Source organism: Rhamphochromis sp. 'chilingali', assembly GCF_963969265.1.
Source record: "Rhamphochromis sp. 'chilingali' genome assembly, chromosome: 8".
NCBI classification, from domain to species: Eukaryota; Metazoa; Chordata; class Actinopteri; order Cichliformes; family Cichlidae; genus Rhamphochromis; species Rhamphochromis sp. 'chilingali'.
This window is the reverse complement of record NC_137935.1, coordinates 26,866,413-26,892,715: the sequence shown is the minus strand read 5'-3', so window position 1 is coordinate 26,892,715 and position 26,303 is coordinate 26,866,413. Positions and strand designations below refer to the sequence as shown.

The window sequence follows — 26,303 nt, the reverse complement described above, 5'->3', positions numbered from 1 at the left end:
GTTTTAATATAGTTTTTTGAACTATTATTTATTAATGGTATATTTTTAAACTATATTATTAAATGCTTTATATTTAAAAGAAAAGAATTATAGAACATTTTTATCATGTAAAAAAATAAAAATGTTATATTATTAGGAAATACTTTCCAGCAAACAATGCAACAGAATAAAGGTATAGCAGTGATTGTGTTTATTACAGCTGCCAGTCATCACTACAATTACTAGCAATAGGGAACTGCCTGCACACACCATGACACACACACACACACACACACACACTGTGACATGCTCATAATCAGTCATGTGTAATTATGGTTTAGAAGGAAATATCGAGCAGTCGGTAACGTGTCTGCATTCTGAGAGTCACAGTATGACAGAATAATAACCATCATTAAGGTATAAAGACAGAGGCTTGTACTTCTAACAAATCTCACTTCCTCTGCCCATCATTAACTAACTGTTTGGGTGTGTATGTAAATGTGCATATTTGTATGTGCATTCCATGTTTTATTGCATATAAATTTCAGTGTAAGCCTGCAAATAGCAAGTAACACATTTTAAACCACTATTTCCAATAGACAGACTTAAAAACATAGGGATATAATTTCGCTTTCATTTAAAGGCTTTGCTGAAGTGTTTTCATGAAGTACAATATTAAGCTATGTTCATGTTGAGTTTCCTGGTAATACATATATGAGATGCCAAACATAGCATCGAACTATAAGTGGTTTGCTTGAGTCTACCTAGGATTCATAAGATGTGACCAGACTTCTTAACACAAGGCAATAATTTAGATAGACTCAATGGATATAGAGGCATTAGATAGTGGAGCTATTGTAATGGTCATTTCATGTAGGTGTGTTTAAGGTGTCAAGTGTGCCAGTCTCTGATGGCATAGGTACACATGTACATATAGTCTGGGAGAACTTTCAGAAATTCAACATCAACACACTAAACAGATGAAATCTTAGCATGCATATATACTCAGAAAACATTGAGATCTGTGTAAAATGTAAACAAAAAACAGTGTAATTGTTACCAATCTCATAAATACATGTTTTATTCACAATACAACATGGAAATCATATCCAATGTTTAAGCTGAGAAAATGTACAATTTTAATGTTTTTGATGGTGATCATCTCTGCTGCTGTATTTCTGTACTATTTCTTACAAATGTAATTTTTCTTTTGATAAAAGTTGTTCTTGGGCTAGTCTGCCTCTTCTTCACAGCATGGTGCTCTCTGGCTGCTCCAATCTATCTCCAACTTAGTGAAGAAAAAAAAAGATTGTGAGGTCAGGGAGGTTGGTTGCATCTTGTTAAACATATCAACCAACACCAATCACACCACTTTCTTTCAAGTCAATTTGTTAAACCCCTTTTAATTCATAATTTAACCTCTATGACATTTAACAAGAACGGGTGAGTTGAGTGCGGCTTAATGCCAGTTTGTTGGCCTTTTGGCTAACAACAAGCTTGCCAACTACTTGTGATCAATCAGGTAATTCCTCACATATTGATAGATACAGTCAGAAAATCTCTGAACTTTATGTCAGATTAGCTGAAATGAGGGGTCAATAATGTATATAACAATAAAGTATTAAATAAACAATTTTGCTGAAGAAAATGACAAGATAATTACTTTATTGTTGTGACGAATTGACAGTCTGGAATAGTTTACAAGAGAGATGTAGCCATAAGCAGACTGGAGAGCACACAACTTATGCTAGTCCAATGAATAAAAGTGGAGATGTGCACACACTGGACCAGAAAAGCATATCAATAACTTATTTGAAAACAAGAACATTGAAATCACAACAATGCAGCAGCCTGTTACACCTAATGCAAAAAGTCAGGAAGACAAAGCTCGTAAAAATAGTGGGGTTTGTGAAGGTAAAGCACAAGACTCAACTACTCAGACAGTCAAAGAACCTGAAGTTTTTCTAAATAAACATCTAAACAATGTAAACAAAGATAACTCAAAGACTTGGATAAATACAAATAAGGAACCGTAACATCTTGTGTTGACATCATGGAAATGTAAATGTGAAATCTGTCCACTTAAAGGAACATATAATTTAGGATTATTGTAATCAGTTTGAAAATTGTATCTCATGTATCAAGGAAATTCATGTTGCCAGAGTCAAAAATCTATTGAATTGACATGTATTACAAGGTTGTTTGAAATAAAAGAGCTACAGTATGAAGTTAATGGGAAAGTAATGTTCCAAAAAGCCTGGGGCAATGCAAACATCATACAGGATGTATCTGCCAAAGAGCTAAAACTGTGGAGAAATTGTGACAAGGAATTATGAGTATGTAACTGAATAAACTAAGTCTTTTTTTAAAATTGCGCTTATATATTTGTACTTAACTGATTATTTTTTAAATTATTTTTTTATGTGGTGAAATCTAGTTAAAAATGGTATTTGTAATAAGCATTTAAGTTTTTGGCTACACCATTTTAGTCCTGAATTTGTGTTCTTCCCATTTAATAAAATCATTTTTGTCAATATTGTGATAACATTGTGTTGGCTGATGTTATTAAAAAACTGCAAACAATGACCAAAATTTAAAAACAGCAAAAAAAAAAAAAATCTTATCACTGTCATTTTCTAATTACTAAAATAAGTGTGTTCTTTTTTCCCCCACACTGAAATATGATTAAAAATAAATGCATAAGATTCGGTATGTAATGATGCACACAATCAGACACTTTTCTGTGTATGCCACTTATTTGGTTATCTCTGCACATTTGTATGGAGATGTGTATGCAGTGGATAGGTTCTAGGTTCTAGGTTCTTTTGTGAGTGTGAGTTTCCCTTTGTTGGACATGAAGGGTAATTGCAGCTTTTGTTGACTGTTGGAGGCAGGTGGTGAGCCATCTGGTGATGGCAGGTAAGAGAGAGGGATGGGGGGGCTCTGGGGATACAGGAGTGCTGAATGGTGGAAGAAGGGAGATATGCACCCCTCTATCAATCACACATGGATGCACAGCAGGTACAGGGGCAATGGGAGGGACAGGAGGATGGGGTAAGGACAGAATAGAGAATGGGGGATATAAATAAAAGAGGTGTTTTGTTACTTTGAGCATTGTTTGATCAGTATATGTAGGCATGCTTGTGTGACAAAAAGAAAAAATATGTAACAAAAATGTAAAAGAAGCGACAACATGAAAAAAAAAACCCCAACAACAAAAGAAAAGAGAAGCGCACACACTATACTGGTAAAATCAAAGGAAACATACTGTAACTACAATTCTGTCACTAATATTTTGTAGAGTTGTAGCAGATATTTGTGAAAGCATTCAATTTTGTTAGCTAGAAACTTATGCCAATAAAATTAAATTATACTGCATGCTGTCAAGGTTACATTCTCTGTCCTGAGTAGGTGCAAAGGGCTTAACCCTTGCTGTGACACCTACATAACATCCCTCATTAAAAGGAAGTCTAATATTCACAACATAAAATGAGGGTTTTCGACCATGACTGATGGAAACTGTCTGTCACCGTGGCAACCAGGAATACAAACTTTAAAAGATGTGTTAAAACTTTATTTCAACCAAAACCATGACATTTTTGTAAACCTAACCCAGTTTTTAATGCCTAAACTCTATCCAGTAGCAACACAGTTTTAATCAACAACTGTAGCATTTTATTTTTCTTAATTAGAAAAAGAAAATTAAAGTGAATGAATTGTGTTATATGATAAGTTGTTTAAAGAAGTGGACCAATTTCATCGCCAATACATTTTAGAAGAAGCTATTAACACCTAATTGCACCTAATTTAAGGTTTTTTAAAAGCTACAGACCTTTTTTTTAAATTGACACCTTGCAATGCAACTGAACATATATGGGTAAATACTGTTCACAATCAGGAAACTGCTTCCAACTGTGAGGATGTGAGAGCAAGTAAAACTAGTGTTTAAATAGAATATAATTAGCCATTGATCTCAGACTACTATGAAATATGCATACAAGACACTGAGCACATGAAAGCTTAAGTTTGCAGATAGTAACAGTTATTTTGATTTTTTTTAAAGAATTTGTTCTGTAGTTATTTGTACAATTAGATCCAAAAATGAGGAAAAGCTCAATTGATATTTTGAATTTTTTGTGAAAATTGGTATATATTTTATGTACATATGGATTTGTGTCTTTTGGAGTTGTCAGAACACTAGAATTTCCAACTCGATTCCAAACTTAAGGCCGTTTTTGATGCCACAAGGAAGATTTTGACCTCATTTTGAAACAACAGAAATAATGCGGAATCTCGTAAAGGTTAACGTTTTAATTTTCAACTAAATGCATTTTGAATTAGATTTAACAAAATAAGTATGATATAAGATTAAATTTAGAGATTTTATTATTTTAGTAAATTATTTAGATTTTTTATTTTTTTTTTTGCAAATCATGAAGGTAAAATATATTTTAGAACCTACCATTAAATCAAGGGTACAAAAAACAACACAATATCTAACATCAAATTATTGTAGAAGAAGACCACCATGACGTACTTACAAATGAACTTTGGATAAGGCATGGTATTAGTTGTGCTAAACTAAAGAGGATATTTTTAAAAAGTGGTAATTATGAAAGATTGAACAGGTAATTGCCTTCATTTTAAAGTTGATCACGCACATAGGTACAGCAAAATAAGAAACACGTTTTAATTAGGGGTGTCAAATTATCGCGTTAATTGCGATTAATTAATTACAATGCTATTTAGCGCGTTATGTTTTTTAATCTCGTTAATCTAATTTTTAATCTCTTGACGTCATTGATTTTGTATGAGAGTTGCTATGTTATAAAATCCGTTTTTATGTGCTGGGCTCCTTGTGCTTGACTTGTTGGGGGTGGAGTCACGTCGTGAGGTCAAGGTGAGAAGTGGTGATTAGCTTACAGTGTGGATATGGAGGCGCATCTGAGAGTTGTTGGCCCAATGAACGGGAAATTTGTATTTCATAAACGCCCCGACGGCACCATTGACAAAGGTAAAGTGGTCTGCCTAGAGTGTAAGAAGGAGTTTGCTTACCACCGAAGCAGCTCAAGTTTGGCCTATCACCTCAACGCAAAGCACCCAGCCGCGAGTGCAGCAACAGCTAGCAGTGAAGACGTTAGCAATATAGCAAGCTTTTCGCCAAACAAAACTAGAGAATACCCCTCGTATGAGCAAGTCTGCGACCGACAGGCTGACTAATGTTATTGCCAAGTGGATAGCGATGAACTGTAGGCCGATAAATATAGTAGAGGACGAAGGATTGACAGAGGTGTTGCAAATTGCGTCCAATGACCCGTCATACAAGCCGCCGTGCAGGACTACAGTAACGACCAAAATCAGCAAAATGTACGACGGCGAAAAGAAAAACAAACTTGAGATTTTGGCGGAGGATTCTCCCAACTGTGTTGCTATAACCGGAGATCACTGGACCTCAGCTGGCAACCACAGCTATTTTGGGGTGACTGGACACTTTATTGATAGTGAGTGGAACCTCAACTCATTTGCACTGACCGTCATGAGAACAGAAACCAGGCACTTTGCTGATAAATGCGCCGAACAGTTCCTCAAGGTAGCAAATGACTGGGGTATTGAAAACAAGATATCCACCATTGGCACAGACAGCGCAGCAAACATGCTGGCTGCTATGAGAGCACTTCCATATGAGCACATCGCCTGCAATGCTCACATTCTCCAGAGGACCATCACGGTATGTCTCGATAGCAGTGGTTTTGTCGGTGTACTGGCAAAGTGCCGCAAGATTGTTGGTCATTTTAAACAAAGCCCTGCGAGTACCACAGAACTTAACCAACAACAAGTAGCACTCGGAAAGAAGAGCGATCAACTTATACAGGATGTACCCACCAGGTGGAACTCGACTCTCGCAATGGTCTCACGCCTCCTATGTAACCGAGAGGCTGTCCAGGCTACGTTGGACCAACAGAACCACAGGTTGGTCTTGCCAACCGAAGCTGAGTGGGCGAAACTGCAGAGGCTGGAGCTCCTGCTTGAACCATGCAAGTAAGTTCAAATAAACACCTTCCCATTTTAATTATATAAACTACTGTTACATGTGTAAAATCAAAATTAATGAACATAACAAGGAACTTTTAAGGACAATTAAATTGGAAATCAGTTACACTTTGATTTAAATGAATCCAGCTAGGTTTATTTAGCAAACCTCTCCACCTCTGCAGGTATGTGACAGAGCTGCTGGGTGGTGAGGCCTACGTCTCTTGCTCTGTAGTGCTGCCTGCTTTTCGCCATCTGTACCGTGTCATGGACATTACTGATGATGATCCTGCCTACGTGGTGAAGTTCAAGAATGCCTTCCAGAAGGATCTGGCAGCACGACGAGCTAATGGCAACGAGATATGGTTCGAGGTGGCCACAGCATTGGATCCACGGTTTAAGGATTTGAAATGTCTTCCAAGAGAAAAGAGGGAACAGGTAGGACAATAAGGTTAAGCTGGACTAATGAGTCCAATTCATTATCAAATCAAACTTTTATTTATTATATGGAACACAAAGTTCTTTACAAGATTAAATAAAATAAAAAAAAGCACTTAGTTTTAATCACAATCATTCATTCATTCATTCATTCATTCATTCATTCATTCAGGTGTGGACCATTCTGGAGAATATGCTCCAGGCAGCAGAGCCCAGAAGAGCAGATAGTCTCCAGCCCTCCACAGAGGATGATGGACCAGCTCAGAAGAAGAGGAGGAGCGAACTCCTTCTGGGGTCTGACTCTGACTCAGAAGATGGAATTGAGTCTGGAGAGCTGCAGCGCTACAGAGCAGAACCCAGCATCAGTATTGATGACTGTCCCCTGCAGTGGTGGTATGCTCACTCAGGAGTCTATGAAAAGCTGTCAGTCCTAGCACAAAAGTACCTGGCCTCCCCAGCTACCTCTGTACCCTGTGAGAGACTCTTTAGCCTTGCAGGCCACATAGTGCAAAAGAAAAGGGCAGCCTTGCTTCCAGAAAATGTTACCAGGCTGGTGTGTCTTAGCGACTGGCTGAGGAAGAAGAAATGAGACACATGTGGTCAGCATAGCTGCTGTGTCATTTGTAGCCTACTAGAATAGATTGCTTGATGTTCAGCACTTTTTTTTGTGATGGAAGAATACTTTGATGTGCTAACTTGCAGCACTGCAATGTCAGTTTTATTTTTCATTATCTGAAGCAGAGGAATTTCAGTGCTGTATTGCTCAGAAAAGAGCAACTCTGATGTGCTAACTTGCAGCACTTAATTTATTTGATTTTATTTGTATTTATTTTTCCACTTATTTTACAAAAGAATACAACAGTATGTAAATGGTTGCATCTGTTTAACGTTTGTTAAACAATAAATGACTTTATAAAGTCACTTTCTTTGTTATATCAGTCTTTTGGTCTGCCACAATAAGTTGAGGGCTTTCCTCAGCTATTTTTAGGTGAGATTAAAAAAGAGATTAATTAGATCAATTAATTAAAAATCATAATTAATTAATCTCTATTTTTTTTTAATCTCTTGACAGCACTAGTTTTAATAAACTATTGTAAAGGAAGAAAAGTTCATGTTTTTCACCTCAAATCTGAAACATCTCTGATGTAGCTGCTCTGTTCTAGCTTTCACTTTTTAGAATAGAATAGCTCTTTATTGTTATTGTTAGAAAAACAATGAAAGGCAGTTTGGCATCTCTCCATGTGTGTGAAGTACACGATGGCATAGGTATTTACACAATAACACAGACAAATTTACATTTACACAAGAAAGATATGTACAAGTTATACACACACCTGCATACATACAGACACAGTTGGGCAAAAAAGTATTTAGTCAGCCACCGATTGTGCAAGTTCCCCCACTTAAAATGATGACAGAGGTCAGTAATTTGCACCAGAGGTACACTTCAACTGTGAGAGACAGAATGTGAAAAAAAAATCCATGAATCCACATGGTAGGATTTGTAAAGAATTTATTCGTAAATTAGGGTGGAAAATAAGTATTTGCTCAATAACAAAAATACAACTCAATACTTTGTAATATAACCTTTGTTGGCAATAACAGAGGTCAAACGTTTACTATAGGTCTTTACCAGGTTTGCACACACAGTAGCTGGTATTTTGGCCCATTCCTCCATGCAGATCTTCTCGAGAGCAGTGATGTTTTGGGGCTGTCGCCGAGCAACACGGACTTTCAACTCCCGCCACAGATTTTCTATGGGGTTGAGGTCTGGAGACTGGCTAGGCCACTCCAGGACTTTCAAATGCTTCTTACGGAGCCACTCCTTTGTTGCCCGGGCGGTGTGTTTTGGATCATTGTCATGTTGGAAGACCCAGCCTCGTTTCATCTTCAAAGTTCTCACTGATGGAAGGAGGTTTTGGCTCAAAATCTCACGATACATGGCCCCATTCATTCTGTCCTTAACACGGATCAGTCGTCCTGTCCCCTTGGCAGAAAAACAGCCCCATAGCAAGATGTTTCCACCCCCATGCTTCACAGTAGGTATGATGTTCTTGGGATGCAACTCAGTATTCTTCTCCCTCCAAACACGACGAGTTGAGTTTATACCAAAAAGTTCTACTTTGGTTTCATCTGACCACATGACATTCTCCCAATCCTCTGCTGTATCATCCATGTGCTCTCTGGCAAACTTCAGACGGGCCTGGACATGCACTGGCTTCAGCAGCGGAACACGTCTGGCACTGCGGGATTTGATTCCCTGCCGTTGTAGTGTGTTACTGATGGTGACCTTTGTTACTTTGGTCCCAGCTCTCTGCAGGTCATTCACCAGGTCCCCCCGTGTGGTTCTGGGATCTTTGCTCACCGTTCTCATGATCATTTTGACCCCACGGGATGAGATCTTGCGTGGAGCCCCAGATCGAGGGAGATTATCAGTGGTCTTGTATGTCTTCCATTTTCTGATGATTGCTCCCACAGTTGATTTTTTCACACCAAGCTTCTTGCCTATTGTAGATTCACTCTTCCCAGTCTGGTGCAGGTCTACAATACTTTTCCTGGTGTCCTTCGAAAGCTCTTTGGTCTTGGCCATGGCGGAGTTTGGAGTCTGACTGTTTGAGGCTGTGGACAGGTGTCTTTTATACAGATGATGAGTTTAAACAGGTGCCATTCATACAGGTAACGAGTGGGGGACAGAAAAGCTTCTTACAGAAGACGTTACAGGTCTGTGAGAGCCAGAGATTTTCCTTGTTTGAGGTGACCAAATACTTATTTTCCACCCTGATTTACGAATAAATTCTTTACAAATCCTACCATGTGGATTCATGGATTTTTTTTTCCACATTCTGTCTCTCACAGTTGAAGTGTACCTCTGGTGCAAATTACTGAGCTCTGTCATCATTTTAAGTGGGGGAACTTGCACAATCGGTGGCTGACTAAATACTTTTTTGCCCCACTGTAAACCAATGTATACATACACGCACATACATACATATATGCATGCGTACATACGCACACATATTTCCACATACACGCTTACATATATATATACACACACATACATGCCATCTGACGAGCAGGTGCATTGTGAGGTTTTTATTTGCTCAGATTAGTTCTCCACACTCTGGACTCCCTGTGCAGTTCAGCTATGGTTTCTCCGCTCCTTTGCAAAGCCAGGAACCCACCCATAATCCACTCGAAAATGTGCCCGACATCCACTCTGCCACAGGTCAATCTTCCATGCATGACCCATTCAACCTGCATTCATTTTTCATCTTTCATCTAACTGCAGTATACCAGCCACTACATTAATGATAACAGCTGGCTAATGTGGCTATCGGGTAACTGATAAAAGTTATATCCCTAATGTTAACATGTGGACCAGACAGATTAACATCTCTGATAACTATTTAATACTTTGGTTTTGGAACAGGAGCTTTACTAACCTCTTGAAATTCCTCCTAAAATGTTCAGTGTTATGAATCTTAACTACTTGAGCTGTTGGTGAGAAGAGGTGCTGTGTGAACTTATGTGTGAACTGGAGGAGGCAAAGATGACACTGTTTGGTATGAATACTGCTGCAAATGAAAATCTTAAATTGATATCAAATTGATCATTTTTTTGACAACCCCTATGTGCATCCATGTATAAGAATCTTATTTTATAGGTATCTCAACACTGTGCTTTTGTAAAGCAGGGTCATCTTAAATGGATTTAAAGTGTGTACATTGTAAGAGCCTTCAAAATCCCACATAAAATGAATGTCATTTTCCAAATTGAGTGAGGTGTCACCAGTGAGGCATGTGTTGACACCAGAGATTATTTCTGGCTTTATGCAAATGCAGCCTTGAGATGTTTGGGTATTAGTGGTATTTTACTCCTCCTGAACTTTGCATAGCATGTCTTTGATTGGCAGGACATTTATGAATAAATATGCATACAAATTGTGTCTTTGAACTGATAGACAGGTGATGTAGAGGGAGGGGACAGGTGGATAAATTGAATGTGGGGAAGGAAATAAAGAAATGAAGAATGCTATTAATGCAACTGCCATTGAAGTTTGCAGTACAACACTTACAAGTTGTGGATATATTGTTGCACTGTCAATTTAACATTGGTTGATATTAACAAGCAGTATTTTCATAGTTTATATAACATATATTTTCAGGCTTTAATTGCCTGAAATCGCCACACATGCATCAAGTATATCCAAGTCTTTGAAAAGTTAAGTTAATAAATTCTGTAGCTTTGATCTGTCATGTGGTATCTGTATAACAGACAGCTCCCATATGTATAGCCTGAAAGTTATATACTTGTAGCTTCAATACAGCGGTCCCATGGTACAGATGAGAAAGACAAGACAAGCCCTATGGAAAAAGCTTTGACACAATCATCATTAAGCAGCTGGTCTGCTGCATGAATGCCTCTACATACATATCTGCCTTCCCCTTTTGTCTTCCACTTGGTTTCAGTCATGCAGCTTAGCTGTCTATACAGTATGTATAAGACATTTATAAGAAAACAATGCATAAGTAAAAACTTGGATTCAGTATTTTCATTTTTGCAGGTTTTAAATGTGCTGTATGTCGGGGGCGGGCTGGGAGAGGGGGGGTAAACCTTTAATGAGTTCATTTCAATATTTCGTCAATGGAGGAGATGTCTTTATTCAAAGAAATATCCTCTGAACCAACAGTGAATGAGGGTCTGGTGTGACATTAATGGTTTCCAGGGTTTTTATTAGTTGTTAGCATTATTTTTTTTTAATCGTTTTTATCATCAACTCGGTTTCCCTGGATCTTTTCCTGTCTGTTATGAATAAATCTTCTTTTTTTGGTACCATTACTGGCTTTATTTTGTTGTATTTATCCATGATACTTTAAAGGCCGGTCCGTGAAAATATTGTCGGACAAAAAACAGTGGCGCAAAAAAGGTTGGGGACCTCTGGCTCCCCAGCTGGGTCTAGACTGGGTCTAGAGAGTATTTTAAATTCAGGGAATTTAAAATAGAAAGTAGCTCGTCCACAGAAGGACTGGTAGCTCCCCTTACGATAAGGGTTCAGATCGCGCGAACAGGTGTGGGATTAGAGCTCTGGGTAGCTCCCCAACTGGGTCTAGACTGGGTCTAGAGAGTATTTTAAATTCAGGGAATTTAAAATAGAAATTAGCTCGTCCACAGAAGGACTGGTAGCTCCCCTTACGATAAGGGTTCAGATCGCGCGAACAGGTGTGGGATTAGAGCTCTGGGTAGCTCCCCAACTGGGTCTAGACTGGGTCTAGAGAGTATTTTAAATTCAGGGAATTTAAAATAGAAATTAGCTCGTCCACAGAAGGACTGGTAGCTCCCCTTACGATAAGGGTTTAGATCGCGCGAACAGGTGTGAAATGTGTGTGTTTAGTTAGTTTGTTTGTTTGCTTGTTTTAATCAATTTTAAATCATGCTTTTTATTTGTTTTTGTTTCTAATGTCTCTGTAAAGCACTTTGAATCACCTTGTTGTTAAATTGTGCTATACAAATAAATTTGCCTTGCCTTGCCTCTAGACTCAGGCTCCCAGCATTTATGTGGTTAAAATGAAATATGTTTGTACTGACCAGAGATAACCAACTGTTTACAACTATACGGTCTGTGAATGGAAATTATGTAATGACTACCAAGTAGGATGTACTTTCTGCTGCAGCTTGGGAGACTGAAAGTTTACTTTAGAGTTTTGATTTAATTCTTAAACAACATAGAGTTTTAAACCTGTGAAAATGAAATTAAATGTGAAAATTGGTTTGTAACATGTACTTACTTGCAAGGTACACACACTAACATATAACCACATTCAATCCAAAAGAATAGAAATAGAATGAATTGGGGTTGATGGTGGCAGCCTGTGTATATGTAGCTGTCACACAGTGTTAGTGTTAGCACTGGGGTCAAGCGTAGCCAGAATGAGCTCTGACTTCCTCTGAGTTAACACCAGCTCATTAGTCAAGTAGAGCAGGGCAGTCACACCTCAACACACACACTAATTCCCTCTGTCTCTTTCTCTTCCCTCGTCCCCTGTCTGTTTTCTTTAGTCTACTTGTTGGTCTGTCTCTCTCTTACTCTCTCTCTCCCTTGCTGTCACTCTCTGTCTCTCTCTTACCAAGTGGAAGTAATGCACTAAGTACTTAGAATTACTTAAATGAGATGGAAACTGAAAGGACCAGAATTATATGAGTACTCATACAGCACTTAATGTCCATTTAACCCATTCCATGTCTTTCAGAAAAAGCCTTGAGCTATGCAACGGCGCAAATGTGTATTATTTGTATACCATCATTTAGCACTTTTTTTTCCCAGCATGATGCATTTATCCTTGGTTGCTATGGACAATTAATTACTGCAAACGACTTGTAATCATCACAGGTCATAAACTAATGTTTGGCTGTTCCAATTTCTTTAAATATGGGTAAGAAATCCAATTTCTTAAAGGAAATTATAGCCTTGTTATTAAGTTTAAAAACACGGACCCTTTGTGATTATCAGAGCTCTATCATTATGCTTCCATAATGTACCTTCATCAACATGAAGGAGAATGTGTAGTTTTTTTCTTTGCTTGAATATCACATAATTTCTTGCCTTCATTGCTTCATGTCTCACATTCATATTCACTTATACTTATCCTACCCTGTCTTCTTTCTCTCCTATATCTATTTGCTCTCTCTCAGCTGTGTCTTTCTGTCTTTCTCTCCTACATTTTTCTCTCCAACTTTCTATCCATCCTCTCACCCAGTGACTTTGCTCATGCTAATCCCAACAGGTAGTTAATTATAGACTGCAGTCTAATGGCATGGAGTAATTATAGAACCCCAATGAGAATTCACTGGTCACCCTTACCTTCTCTCTCTACCTCTATAAAATATCTCTATTCTTGTTTTCCCCTTATTGCCATGGAAATCTTGTAAAACCTGATTTACTCAAGCAGGAAAAAACATTTAGGAGACTCATCTCTTGCAGCAGCTCGAATTAAAGGGGAACAAACATGTACACAAGTGTTTACAAGATGCATTTTCTCATATTCGTCCTCCCTAACAGCAGTATGCAAAATTAGCATGTCACCTTTTCTGTCTAGAAATTCCTAATATAACTATTCCTAATATAACTGGTACATCCATGAGATGAGTTAGAAAAGACATAATTTTGGTACAGATTAAAAGAAACTGATCTTTCAAGTCACTGAGTCCTTACGACCTTTGAGGCTTTACCAAATGGAGATGTCTGCTTTAAGAAAGAAAGTAAAACTTTTCGGCAGTATTCTGTATTCCTCCATGATTTCCCCAATGATACATATTGTGTTCAGTGTCTACCCCATCAAGAGAAATGAGGTGTGAATCACTGTCCTTGGACTGTACTACCAGTGCCATGTCACAGATCATCCTTCAGGATGTACTGATGTGTTCAACAACAATTGAATTTCACCAGACTATACAATAAGTGGAAATTCTTTCAGCTAATAGTATTACAAAAAAGGTCACTAGGCCCTGAAGAAATGTTGATATATTATTTCTTTGGGGACAGTTAATACTGCTGTGAAATTCACTGAAGCAGCGAGAGCATGGTCCCGAACAAAGTGCTGGTTTAAATATAATTTAAATGTATAATGTAATAGAATATAATATAAATATTAATATAATTAAATATGTACTGCAACATCCTAAAGATTTGGGATATAATCAAATATCAAGTTAGGAATAATGTGGACGTGACGATTACGATTATATAGTATCTTCTCTAGCCAGAGCTGGATTCTGCAACTGAGAATTTATGGTTTGGATGTACTTCTGTCACTGCTAAAGCTAATGGCATATGGCACTACATTCATGTTTCCTGTGGCATCATAACCACAATAATGAAGGAAAATATAACACAAAAAAGTGTAACTTGGAAAGGTCCAGTGTCAACATCTTCTTTACAGTTGTGATAATTTGTCATTTTTATGAGATCACTTTTGATGCTTATTTTTAGGTGTTTATTTGTAGGTAGACATAGTATGCGACCCCAGCTCAGCTGCTCCAGTCTTTTAGGAGACAGCAAATGACCAATCCAGGCATATTCTTGGTAAAAGTATGTTTAAGTTTGCCATAGACTTCTTTTAAGCATGTGAAAGCTTTGTCTTATTTTCAGAGGAAGAAAAATCCTTTTCACGTAATTCACCTCTTATACTCATAAGAAGTTCAGAATGGTTTGTTTTTGAATAAATAGTTAGAACAATAATGTTGCATGAACCCAGTTCTGTAAAGGCTTTTATAACGTGACACCTGCAGACACATTTACAAAACGTTTGATTTTGCCCATACTGTATGTCTGGCTTTACACTACAAGCTGTTAGTTTGGATAATTATACGCCCAGGGGAACTTGGAGCCAATGCCAACAGGTGGATGATAGGTTTCAGGTTGATGAAATGTTAAGTGAGCATCAGCAATTCAACAGTGTTTTTTAATCATGAATGGCAGAGCGGAAGCAATAAATTCATGTCAAAGCCTTAAAATGGACTGTAGGATATATTAGTATTTCGAGTCAATATTATATTGTGTGAATACAGCATCCTACCTTAAATTGATAGCTACCTGATTTACATTAGAACGCAAAAACAATCAAAAATATAATTTATTCCAACAGCAAGGTATTATAAACAACATTGAGAATGCTATAAGCTATAAAGTTATCCTTTAATAAACAGCAGCACTGATTTTTGTCTCCAAGTGTACTGTAGACTGAGATATGAAAAGACTTCTGGTGCGTCTCCTTCTTTTCTCTATAGGAATGTTCAGTATAAAATGCTCAACTATGAAAACAATTGGTATTTAGAAAGTGTTTATGTCTGTGTGAATGCATATAATAGATCAGTCAGCTGGAAAACAGTTTAAATAGTTCTGACATGACACACAATAAGACTCAATTTTGTGGTCAGTTTAACTAAAGAACGTAAAGAGTGCACATCTATGTGGGTGCTAAAAATGAAAAGGATAACATATACCAAAAAATTCAGAAGCAGAGTATTTCATTATGGTGTGTTAAAACTGCATAACGATCATCATAATATCTCTCATTTTTTATCTGGATCCTAACTGCAGAAGAAGTGTTCATCTGCAGATAAAAAAACAATTCTCTTAAATGTCACCTTCTCAAAGAGTTCCCATCAATTAATCAATCCTAGGAGTTTTATTCCGCTGACCTTTACAGTTAAGGGCAATTTAAATTATTAAGGTGTAATACATGTGCCTGTACCTCATACAGCAGTGCTCTGATCCATCATTTATCTTTCTTTGACACTTCCCGTTGAAACAGATGTGAAATTTGGCTAACTACTTCAGCATGCTGTGCTCCGGAACATGACAGATATGTGTATCTAGGTACCTCCTGCAATTGCATCACTTTGTAAATCTTGGTTGAGTTGATTCCAAACAAATTCTGCTGGCTTGGGATGTGAAGAATAGCAACACCAAAACCAATTAAATCTGCTTCATGCCCCAGCTTGTCATGTGTCTGGAAATATTAATTCCTTAAGCATAGACTGCAAAGTAACTAGCCAAAAGCAACTTGCAATACCAGCAGCTTCACCTTCTTGCCCTCTAGCTACAGGATATCACACACATTACTGCAGCATTCTTCAGGTTGCCTCTTGGAACTGAAAATTTGTTTTCTTATTCAATTAAAATGCTGGAGTTCATTTCCTATACATATGGTCAGTAGGAACTGCTTTATAGCAAAATCCCTGACGGTCTTTCTCCAACTGTGTAGAAAATTTTGTGAAATTATGTATTTAAACCTGAAACTTTTTTTTATTATGCCTAAATAGCTTTGGTTACTAAAATAACGCCAATAGTGAAAAACACAAGTCTAGTTAATATAAGCAGAAAGTCAAATAAATATCCAGTATAAAAGAATGATATCAAAAAATAAAAATGAAATTTTTGCTCGAGCATACTTTAACTGCTGTTTTAAAGTGTTAATGCTCTTCCAATTATTTCTGTTCTGTAAGACAGCATGAAGCCCTTTAAATTAGGTAATAAAAGCCTACTGAGCCTGCTAGCTGGTGGAGAATGCAGCTTACTGGCTAGAGCAATATCAACTGACAACAGCCACTGAGTGCGCTCATAACATCTGAGACAGGTACATTATGCACTTCAGTCTCAGTTTGCTAAAGAAAATGGGAAGAAAGGAAAAGAGAATTAGAAAAATACCGTTTCAAACACACCTTTTCCTGATCACACACACACATTTTATTTAGATTCTATACAAAAATACGCACATACACTTTCTTAGTGCTGTTTATCTAAGTCCAGATTTGTGTGGTATCCCTCCATAACTTCTATTATAGTGGTGCCAGGTTTGGTTTGTAGCATCTGAGTGGCTTAGCTGTCTTAGCGGCAGAATTCCTGTTTTATATGGACTGACTTGTACACGGCGGGTGTATCAGCCGCTATCTAACAAGCTATCTGTTACACTAACTAAATAAGTTTGGTTTGGTTTAGTTTGGCAATACATTTACAGATCAATACTTAGATTGGAACATGGTTATAGTTTTAGCCAAAAGAAATATGTTTACTTTCAGGATTTAGTGATTTCTGAATTTATATAATACACAAAGGAAATTTATTGCATTATTCCGTAGGCTCTAATGACTGAAAGCTCACTCATTCCTTAACCTGCGACCACAATAGAAACGATTTGCTAGTTGCACACTGCTTTGAACCTGATCCAGGTTCCAGGTGCCTAGGTAATTATAATATATGTCACACCATTACTCTCATTAGTATTCATTTCAGTTTCTTGCTTGGTAGTAGAGAACAGGTTATCTTATGTCCCATCCAGTTCCAATCACCTGTGGGAACTTTGCCCATAGTTGCTTGAATGGAATATAATTTATTTTCTATGGTTGTTTCTTCGCTTCCACAGCTTTATGCCCCATAAGAAGTTATTTTTGAGTTTTAAATTATGTCATACATTAATATTCTGCTGACTGTCCACCACAAATGCTCCAAAACAACTAAGCAGGAGACCTAGACTTAAGATTGCCTTAAACACTGCTGTTTCCAAGATGAAGGAAAGACTTTAAGCTTAAAGTTTATTGCAGCATGAGGGACAACATGGTGGCTTTGTCAGTATACTTTTACATTATATTTTTGTATTTGGAGGACTGATTACCAGACAGAGTTAAATTTATAATCAACAAATGTATAAATATATAGAAAATTCCAACAAAATTGTCCAGAGTGTCACTTTTCCTCATCTGCTTATGTAAGCCCTCTTGTGAGATGTAGGTTACTCCATCTTATTTGTTGTGGCTAAAAATAATATTTTTTCCCACCCTTATCTGCTAAGACATAGCTGAGGCAACACCTCAGACGGATGTTCTACACTTTACACCATTTTCTGTCGTCAATCAAGGCAAGAGCTGAGATTTTTGACAGTAACTTATCTTAACATTTGGCCCTGTGTACTGCAATATTCAGGACAAGGTGGTCTTGTTGGGGGGGATAGCTCAGTAGGTAGAGTGGTGATTGGAAGGTCAGTGGTTCAAATCCACTGAACGCCTACCCTGTGATACCCCTGAGCAAGGTACTGTCCCAACACACTGCTGCACAGGTGCCCAATGGCTGCCCACTGAGTGAATGGGTTAAATGCAGAGAGGAATTTCCCCATGGGGATCAATAAAGTATACTTTCTTTCTTGTAGTAGCTGACCTGTATGGCTATTATGTCTTTTTTTTTTTTGAGCTTGCATGTAGGATTGGTTGAAAATATGTTTGAAAAAGGTTCCGAATTGATAAATCACAGATGGGTCATTCATTTACTAGCTTACCTGTTTTACATGTTGACTCCGTTTCCCCACAACTGATCTCAAAGCAGTTAAAGCAGAGTCAGTGGCAGCTTCCCTAGCATGCTATCCTTCCATAAGTCTCTCCTCAGTGAGGTTTACCCACAATGCACATGCACAAATGACCAGAAAAAGCTTCTGGTCTCTTAGCTTGCCCAACTTAAGCCATTGTTAAAGGGACACAGACATACCATGAAAACGCTAACCCCATATTTAGTCCATTGGACTGCTTCCAGAGACAGCTAGCTAACTTCAGCCAAAATATGGCAGTAATTGCAGTAATTAAAAGGATGGATGTAAACCGGGGAAACACTTTATAGAACGCCTCTGAGATAAAAGGAGAGCTTTCAATCTGTTTGGTAAATTTTAATTGATGTATGCTTTTATAATTCACTTGACAAGCATATCCTGATAGAACACCACTGTCAGAAAGGAGATTGTTAGATTTGTATTGTTGATTGTCATTTATGCTTAGAAATATTTACTTATATATGCTTAGAGTTTTGTAATTAGTTGTAGATTGGTAGAGGTTTTGATCCTTGATAGTCTGCAAACTTTGTGTGTATTAGACAGCACTTTGGGAGCATGAGAGGTCATACCGTGTCTTATTGTTTTATGGTAGGATTAACGTAGTTGCGTCTGTTCTAGTCTAAGTGCTCTTTGTTTAGATGAACTGCAGGACTTCCTCACCGTGTTATCTAGGATGAACCATCTAGGGTGAGGGGGAGGCTACCCTCTTCCTGACCAAGGATGTTTAACCCTTTGATCAGCAACACACACACACACACACACACACACACACACACACACACACACACACACACACACACACACACACAGGCAAGGTACTCTTTGTTTGTATGTAGACGTCGTATGTTAATGAACCTATGCATATTCATGTAACCTCAATAAAAGGACAGTGTATGGGAGAACGGACGAGAGCTACTGGGGTCAAGCGAAGGAACGGCGTTTGTCTGGTTCTCTCCCGTGCACGAGTACCATGAAGAAGTTTGCCTACTTGCGTCTTGCTTGCAGTGTAATTATATTGTCTTAACGTTCCAGCGAATAGGTTCAAGCTACAAACCTATCATTAATTGGTCCTTCGATGCCGGAGCCCTGGAATCGCATTCACCGAGGGGAGGAGAGGCACGCTGAAAGACTGACGTCAGCCAGGAAGTTCCTGTGGATTCGCGGTCTGTCTTTTCTCCTCGATGAATGACGGTCGGCGGGATTCGGGCTGATATTACACTCTAAGCAACGCCAAGTAAGTTTAAAGAGGCCGACTCTATAACCGTGTCGTTGTGCAGTCTCCGCCACTGTGTGAGGCGTTGAGAAGAGGCCGACTCTATAACCGTGTCGTTGTGCAGTCTCCGCCACTGTGTGAGGCGTTGAGAAGAGCCCGACTCTATAACCGTGTGGTTGTGCAGTCTCCGCCACTGTGTGAGGCGTTGAGAAGTTCGCTACTTTGTGGAGCGATACCCGGGTTCCTCGCTACTTTGTGTGGCTAGAGGTTCCTCGCTACTTTGTGTGGCTAGAGGTGAGTTCTCCGCCACTTTGTGGGGCGTTGAGAAGTTCCGCGGGGTCCAGACTGTGCTGGACGATAGGCCTATTTTGTGTTGTTGTCGTTGTCATTGTTGTCATCGTTGTTGTTGTTGTGTGGGTGTGTGCGGAGCAGAACATGTGGTCTGTGACACCGACTGTTGTTGTTATCATGGGTTTCTAAGCAACCAAGAGTGAGTCGGAGGGAGACAGACGTTTGTGCTGGACTTTGCTCCTGGCAGCACAAAGTATTTATGTAAAAAAGAGAGGGAGCGACGGCTCCACAGCTGCGCGGGTTCACGCGAGCGCGGTCACGCGGGTTTCACGCGGACCTGAGCCGTGCGGTTAATCGCAGGCTTAAAAATGGAAGAGATTAAAATGTTAGAAGTTTTCAGAAAACACACCAGCCTTGAAGAGCGTGTGGAGAAGGCCAGCCCACATCAGCAGCTATGCTCTGGTGGGTGGCTGTCCCCCCACCCCTTGCTGACACAAAACGTTAACTCTTCAGCCTGTGTGCCAGACCATAGACGTAATTGAGGTGGATAGTTGTTAAAAGTCATCTACATTACGCTTGTGGTTGCTTAAATTCAGTACGATGACATGTGAGGTGAAGTGATATAGATAAATATTTAAACTAATGAAGTGCATAGAGGCACTTGACCTGTGTGGAAGACTGTCGTCTTATTATGAACCATTGTTGAGATGTAGAGCACACCTGTGAAAACAACTAATATGCTGAACCCTGTATGAAACATCTAAAAGTACATGATGGAGAAGCTGAGTTGAATATGAAAGTGTAAGACTTTGCCGCTGTGGGCAGAGCAACTACTGTGTGATGTCGCGTTGCAGTTTTGTTTTTGTTTTTTGAGCTGATGAGCAAGCTACACATTATCAGATCAAGAGCTGTCTGAGAACTACTCAAAGAGAGGGAAACAGAGAGTGTGCAGCGTTTCCATGAGCAGTTTTTCTGCACCTTGACTCGTGTGTGTGTGTAGCATCAGCATCATGTTTTTGTTTATTTGTTTTGTTGGATTAAAAATAATTAAATAAACTGGTGATCATGCTTATGGATCACCATGGCACATATCTCCAGCCATATGGTTTATTTATGCAGATGAAAAAGTGAGTGTGAATGTGTCTGACATCACAGTGTTTTTGTGCGCTGTGTAAAAGTAATTGCCTTTGATTGTGAGTGAGAGCGGTGATTCTGCAGGTCACCAGCTATTGTAACGAAAAAAAAAAGAAAAAAAAGAGTGAAAAAGAAAAATAATCATAGGAAAAAGGTTTTGTGTTGATCAGCCAAAAACAACTACAATTTCATTTTCTGCTTTTAAGAAAGGATTGTTCACAAAAACACAGAGCGAGAGAGAGAGAGAGAGATGTGTGTTGATTAAGCAGTGATGATAATAATGAAAATGTTTTAGTTTGTCACTTTCAGGTGAAAAGCAGACCTGAATCAATTTTCCACATGCAGCAGTCGGAAGAAAGTTATATTTTAACATCATTGGAAACATGCAGGCCAAGTTTCTGGCTGACTTATTTACAGCGCCATGTGTCTCTCAACCTCACAAGCAAGCAAGCTCTCACCCCTCCCTGAAGACAAGGAATGCAGCTCCAAAGCAATAACATGATAAAGAGACAGCATCAAGTCCTGAGCAAAAAAGTCCCAACAAGCAGCAGCAGCACTTCAGCCACTAGCACGAAGTCAACCGCATCAGAGGACAATAGTGAGAGTGGCTGTGACTTCACTGTGCATGTGAAGAAAACGTTTGAGGAGAACTGAACAGTTGGAGTTTGACATTTGCCACCTGTGGAGTAAAATGGCAAGAAGAGACAGTGGGACACAGGACAAAGCTGAAGGAGAACTGCCGGCTGTTGGACTGTTGAAGTGGGAGAGGACAACAGAGTGAGAAGACTAGGTGAGAACACATAGGAATTATTTAATGTGGGAAATCAAAATTTGGGTTAGCAAACCTGGGGAAAAGAAAACTGACTGCTTAAGTTGGAAAATTGAGACGGAGTCTGAAACATTGCGAAAATAGAAACATATACAAAATCACACACACACAAGCAGAACATGCATTAACCCTACTAACAATTCCAAACACAAAATGACTCATGAAGACTCATAGCACATTAGTTAAGAAATGATTAAATAATAGCAGAGAAGTGTGTAGGAAAGGCAGCTTTAAGAACATGCTCTGCTGGAGATGGAGCTCCACAGACATGCATTAGACCTGCCTAATAACACAAACACATGTAATGAAAATTAGCTTGTTATCTTTCATCAGTGTTAAAATAGTGTCAATTTAGCAGACACTTGTTATTAAATACTGAATTTATCCAATGCAAAAAATTGACTCTCCAGGTTGCAGGACAACAGTTTAACTTTTGTGAGAAAAAAGATCCTGGTTTGACCAACCAGTGATCAGACAATAAATTTAGTTGTTAAAATGGTAAATTGGGAGAAGCTTCCTGCTTGATTGAGGCAGCACATGTAATTTACTGTATGAGGGAAATTGTCTTTTGTGATACTATTTTGAACATGCTTTTCTGTCGTCCTGTCAACTTAGTGGGTTAATAGCTGATATGCAAATTAGTTGATTGGTTTTAGATTAATGAAAGGTGACTGAATTCTAGTACGAGTGAATGAGATGTGTTGGAGTTGTTGTGTGTTGAGTGGAGACTCTAAAACACTGAGTTTCCTGCTTTGATGTGCGAGTGAATCCTGTATTTAGATACACAACTCTGAATACGTCAGAACAAACTTCTTTTGTGAAGTGCATGACAGCATGTCACATGTTTTATGATGAAGGGAAAAGGAAAATTGAATAAAATAGATCTGTGGCCTAAATGAGTGAAGAGCACAGACCTGGTAATTAAACTCATAGCTAATAAGACATTAGGATTATGTTGTGTGTTGTGCAGCTGATGGTTGATTTGGAGTGAATCTAGCTGATGATTTTTCTTTTGTTGTGAAGTCGAGCCTGCCGATTAGTATGATGGTATGATGAACCATGCTAATGGTATGATTTACCTGAGATGAGGAGTTTGTGTCATGACTTAACAAGGCCTTTTTATTTTGATACTTTCACAGTGCACTGAAAGTTTTGTTTGACAATCTCTGTTATTTTTCATTTTTATCTTTTGAACAGGCACTGATTTTGTTTGTCTATTTTCTTTTCTTTAAGCAGATCTGCACGTCGGGAATTAAAAATGCTACACGTCGTCGAGAAAATTGTGCCAAGTGAGTTCTCCACATTTAAATGGACTCTGGAGAAAGCCACTTATTTGGGACAATTATTAAATGACAGTCCCAGTCCAAAAGGATTCAGCGATGTAATCCAAACTAAAGTTCTTCTTTTTCTTTTTGAAATGACGTCATTTTGCTGAGAGTGGAAACTAAATGCGACGATAGGTTCCACTATCAGCAAAGAAAGAAAGAATGAATGCATGAATGAGTGAGTGAAAGGAAAACAAACTGACTGACTGGTAAAAGCTGACAAAAGCTGACAAGACTTTATTGATGTAACACGACTGTGTGAAGTTGACCCCCGCCTGGCAGGGGTGCAGATGAGTCTGTGTGTGCTTCCCTTTACAGAAGCAGAAAGATGACAGCAACACTCGAGGTTGCGTGATGATTTAACATTTTAAATGCCATTTTCTGTGTCTGTGAATTTACTATGTGTGTGTCATTCACTAGCTTGTGTGCTCACAGAGATATCTGTGACAAAGTATGCATACGCCTGCGCAAGCGCTAACATTTGCATTTTCGTTTTTACAGCATTACGGTTCTTCGTGTGTTTGATCATGTGATTTATAGGAATACTGGCTAATGTTTCTCTACTACAAGATGTCTGGGTTTATGTGTGGAGAAAACTGTAGTTACAGGCATATGTTGATGGAGAAATTAATATAGTTTGAGACATACTGTGATGAGACCAGTGTTACTGTTTCCACAGCGAGTGTTAACTTTATGGTGTTTTATGGCACCTCTAGAATCTGTTGACCTGTGTCTGACCTCCGTCTGACCACAGTCAATGTGTATTGCTAATGTTTGTTTCTTTGAGAATGCTGTAGTAGATTCAGCTGAAGCGGACAAGTGACATGAGTAAAACAAATAAGAGATTACGGTATTTATGGAATAGTTTATTATGGGCTCATTTGCTGGCCACTTTTGAACCCATAATAATAATATATGAGTGGAGTGACTTTGCTTAAGAGAAGTCACTGATTACATTAATGTTAACAGAGTACATGGGATAATCCATGTCTGAGGTGAATTAGGGTAATAGTTGTAGTTACTGCTTTGAGAAAACCTGCACATGACACTTGTCTTGCTGATGTTGAATGCTTATTACTCTTATGATACAATTGTTTACAGGTATGAAGTTTGATTTCACTTCCAGATTTTGCTTTCCAGGCCGTGATGGTGTGTATGCAGGCTCCTGGGAGGGCCAGGTGTTAAGCAAACTTAATATGCAACACACGCTAACATCTTTTATTGCAGGGTTACGGAGCTACTCCAGAGGAGATGCCCTGATGTTGCCTGGGACATGATCTAGCTAATCTTTTTCTTTAAGACAGGGATCCAGGTTTGGTGAGTTGACGCATGGGAATGTCCATGCGTCAAGAGGTGGAGTGCAAGGATTAACATTAAACAATGTTTACTATTATTGTTGCAGTGATTTGTGTGATTAGCCGTTTTATTTACAAATATTAAACCTATGCAAGTGGTGCATCCATGTTCAGATGAGGCTTTGATGGCCTATAAGTGAAGTTCACTGAACTAAAGAATGTGGTTTGATGATTGTTGACATGCTCTCCAAATAGAAGTTTTTCTTCTTAGCAAGGAAATACAGGTGCAGCAGTAATCTCCTGAGAAATCTTCAGAGGCCCAGTGAGAAGCGTGAACCATTCCAGGCATAGCTGACAGCCAGGCAGTGGTTGAGGTCAAAGGTCAAGCTGGTTGGGGCCCATCATGAGATCAGACCTTGGAGCCACAGCAAGGACCATGAAACTGCCTGCAAAATAGAGGAGAGGATCGTCCACAAGATGGGAGCTGAGGCCAGGAGAGAGGCTTCAGGAGGATCAGAGATCATCTTCAGCACAGCAGACATCACACAGAGAGCCGTGCTACTGAGCTTCCAGGAGATTTTAAATAAAATGAAAGATTCAATATTGACGCTGAGGAAGACAACTAAGGTGTACGACGTGCTCTGCCTTAAACCTTCAGCAGCGTTGGAACATGAAAACTCGTGGGATGAGGGGAGCGTGCCAAGCTCCATCGACAGCGCAGAAGGAGTTCGAGGATGACATCATGATTCTGTGAAAGCACAGGAACCAGAAGCTATGGTGGTGATGACAGCAGTTTCCTATGAACATCACCTAATGCTGTGCCACTATACTGTGCATACGATGACACTCTGAAGGCTGCTGGGATCATAACAGCAGTAAGATGACGGAACCCAGCACCCTTTCCACAGAGAGCTTTTCTGCAGAGCGTGGACAATTAAGGAGTCATAAATATCCCCCTCACAAGACGAAGGTCTGAAGTCAGGTGATGGGGGCTGGTAAGAGGCCATAAAACTAGAGTGCTGAGAGGTCTGCAGCTTGGAAATAGCTGAGACCCATGTTGACGAACAACAAAACCAACTGGTATGTTTGAATGTCTATTCTACATACATTTGGACTCTGGTCCTATGGACAGTGATGGAAACAACTGGAAGAGACATTCATGACGCCCTGCAGAGCTTAAACCACTCTGCAGGGAGACATGTGATGTGCACACCCGGAGGAAGCACCACCAAGCTGAGATGTTTTTGAAAATGTTACTTTTTTAGTTTCACTATTAAATTAACAATTTCTTTGGTTGCTCGTAAGATGCAGTTTGCCATGAGATGAGCTCAATGAATGGGGTAACTGCTAATACATTTATTAAACTGTGTACCTTTTCAGTAATTTAGGGTGATTTGACATATGCTGAGTATAAAAAGGTTTGCATTGAAACTGTCAGACATGAGGTATTCATACCTGGGAACTTTTCAAGCATAAAGGTCAAAAAGGGGGGAAATGTTAGATTTGTATTGTTGATTGTCATTTATGCTTAGAAATATTTACTTATATATGCTTAGAGTTTTGTAATTAGTTGTAGATTGGTAGAGGTTTTGATCCTTGATAGTCTGCAAACTTTGTGTGTATTAGACAGCACTTTGGGAGCATGAGAGGTCATACCGTGTCTTATTGTTTTATGGTAGGATTAACGTAGTTGCGTCTGTTCTAGTCTAAGTGCTCTTTGTTTAGATGAACTGCAGGACTTCCTCACCGTGTTATCTAGGATGAACCATCTAGGGTGAGGGGGAGGCTACCCTCTTCCTGACCAAGGATGTTTGATCAGCAACACACACACACACACACACACACACACACACAGGCAAGGTACTCTTTGTTTGTATGTAGACGTCGTATGTTAAT

The 26,303-nt window shown here is 38.9% G+C and overlaps 1 protein-coding gene across 1 annotated transcript; it reads left to right on the top strand.

The window, feature by feature from the left end:
- The first annotated feature begins 5,162 nt into the window (after positions 1-5,162).
- LOC308401343 (E3 SUMO-protein ligase ZBED1-like) lies at positions 5,163-7,445 on the top strand. Its single transcript, XM_080889516.1, has 3 exons — positions 5,163-6,018; positions 6,195-6,447; positions 6,620-7,445. Exons 1-3 carry the CDS (start codon positions 5,168-5,170, stop codon positions 7,034-7,036), a joined length of 1,521 nt encoding a protein of 506 aa, XP_080745642.1. The 5' UTR covers positions 5,163-5,167; the 3' UTR covers positions 7,037-7,445.
- The last annotated feature ends 18,858 nt before the right edge of the window (positions 7,446-26,303 follow it).

Excerpts from the sequence above, each read along its gene's own strand:
- LOC308401343 (XM_080889516.1), top strand. The coding sequence starts at position 5,168 with ATGAGCAAGTCTGCGACCGACAGGCTGACTAATGTTATTGCCAAGTGG. Across the intron at positions 6,019-6,194 it reads CTCCTGCTTGAACCATGCAA|GTATGTGACAGAGCTGCTGG; the intron begins GTAAGTTCAAAT and ends CCACCTCTGCAG. Across the intron at positions 6,448-6,619 it reads CAAGAGAAAAGAGGGAACAG|GTGTGGACCATTCTGGAGAA; the intron begins GTAGGACAATAA and ends TCATTCATTCAG.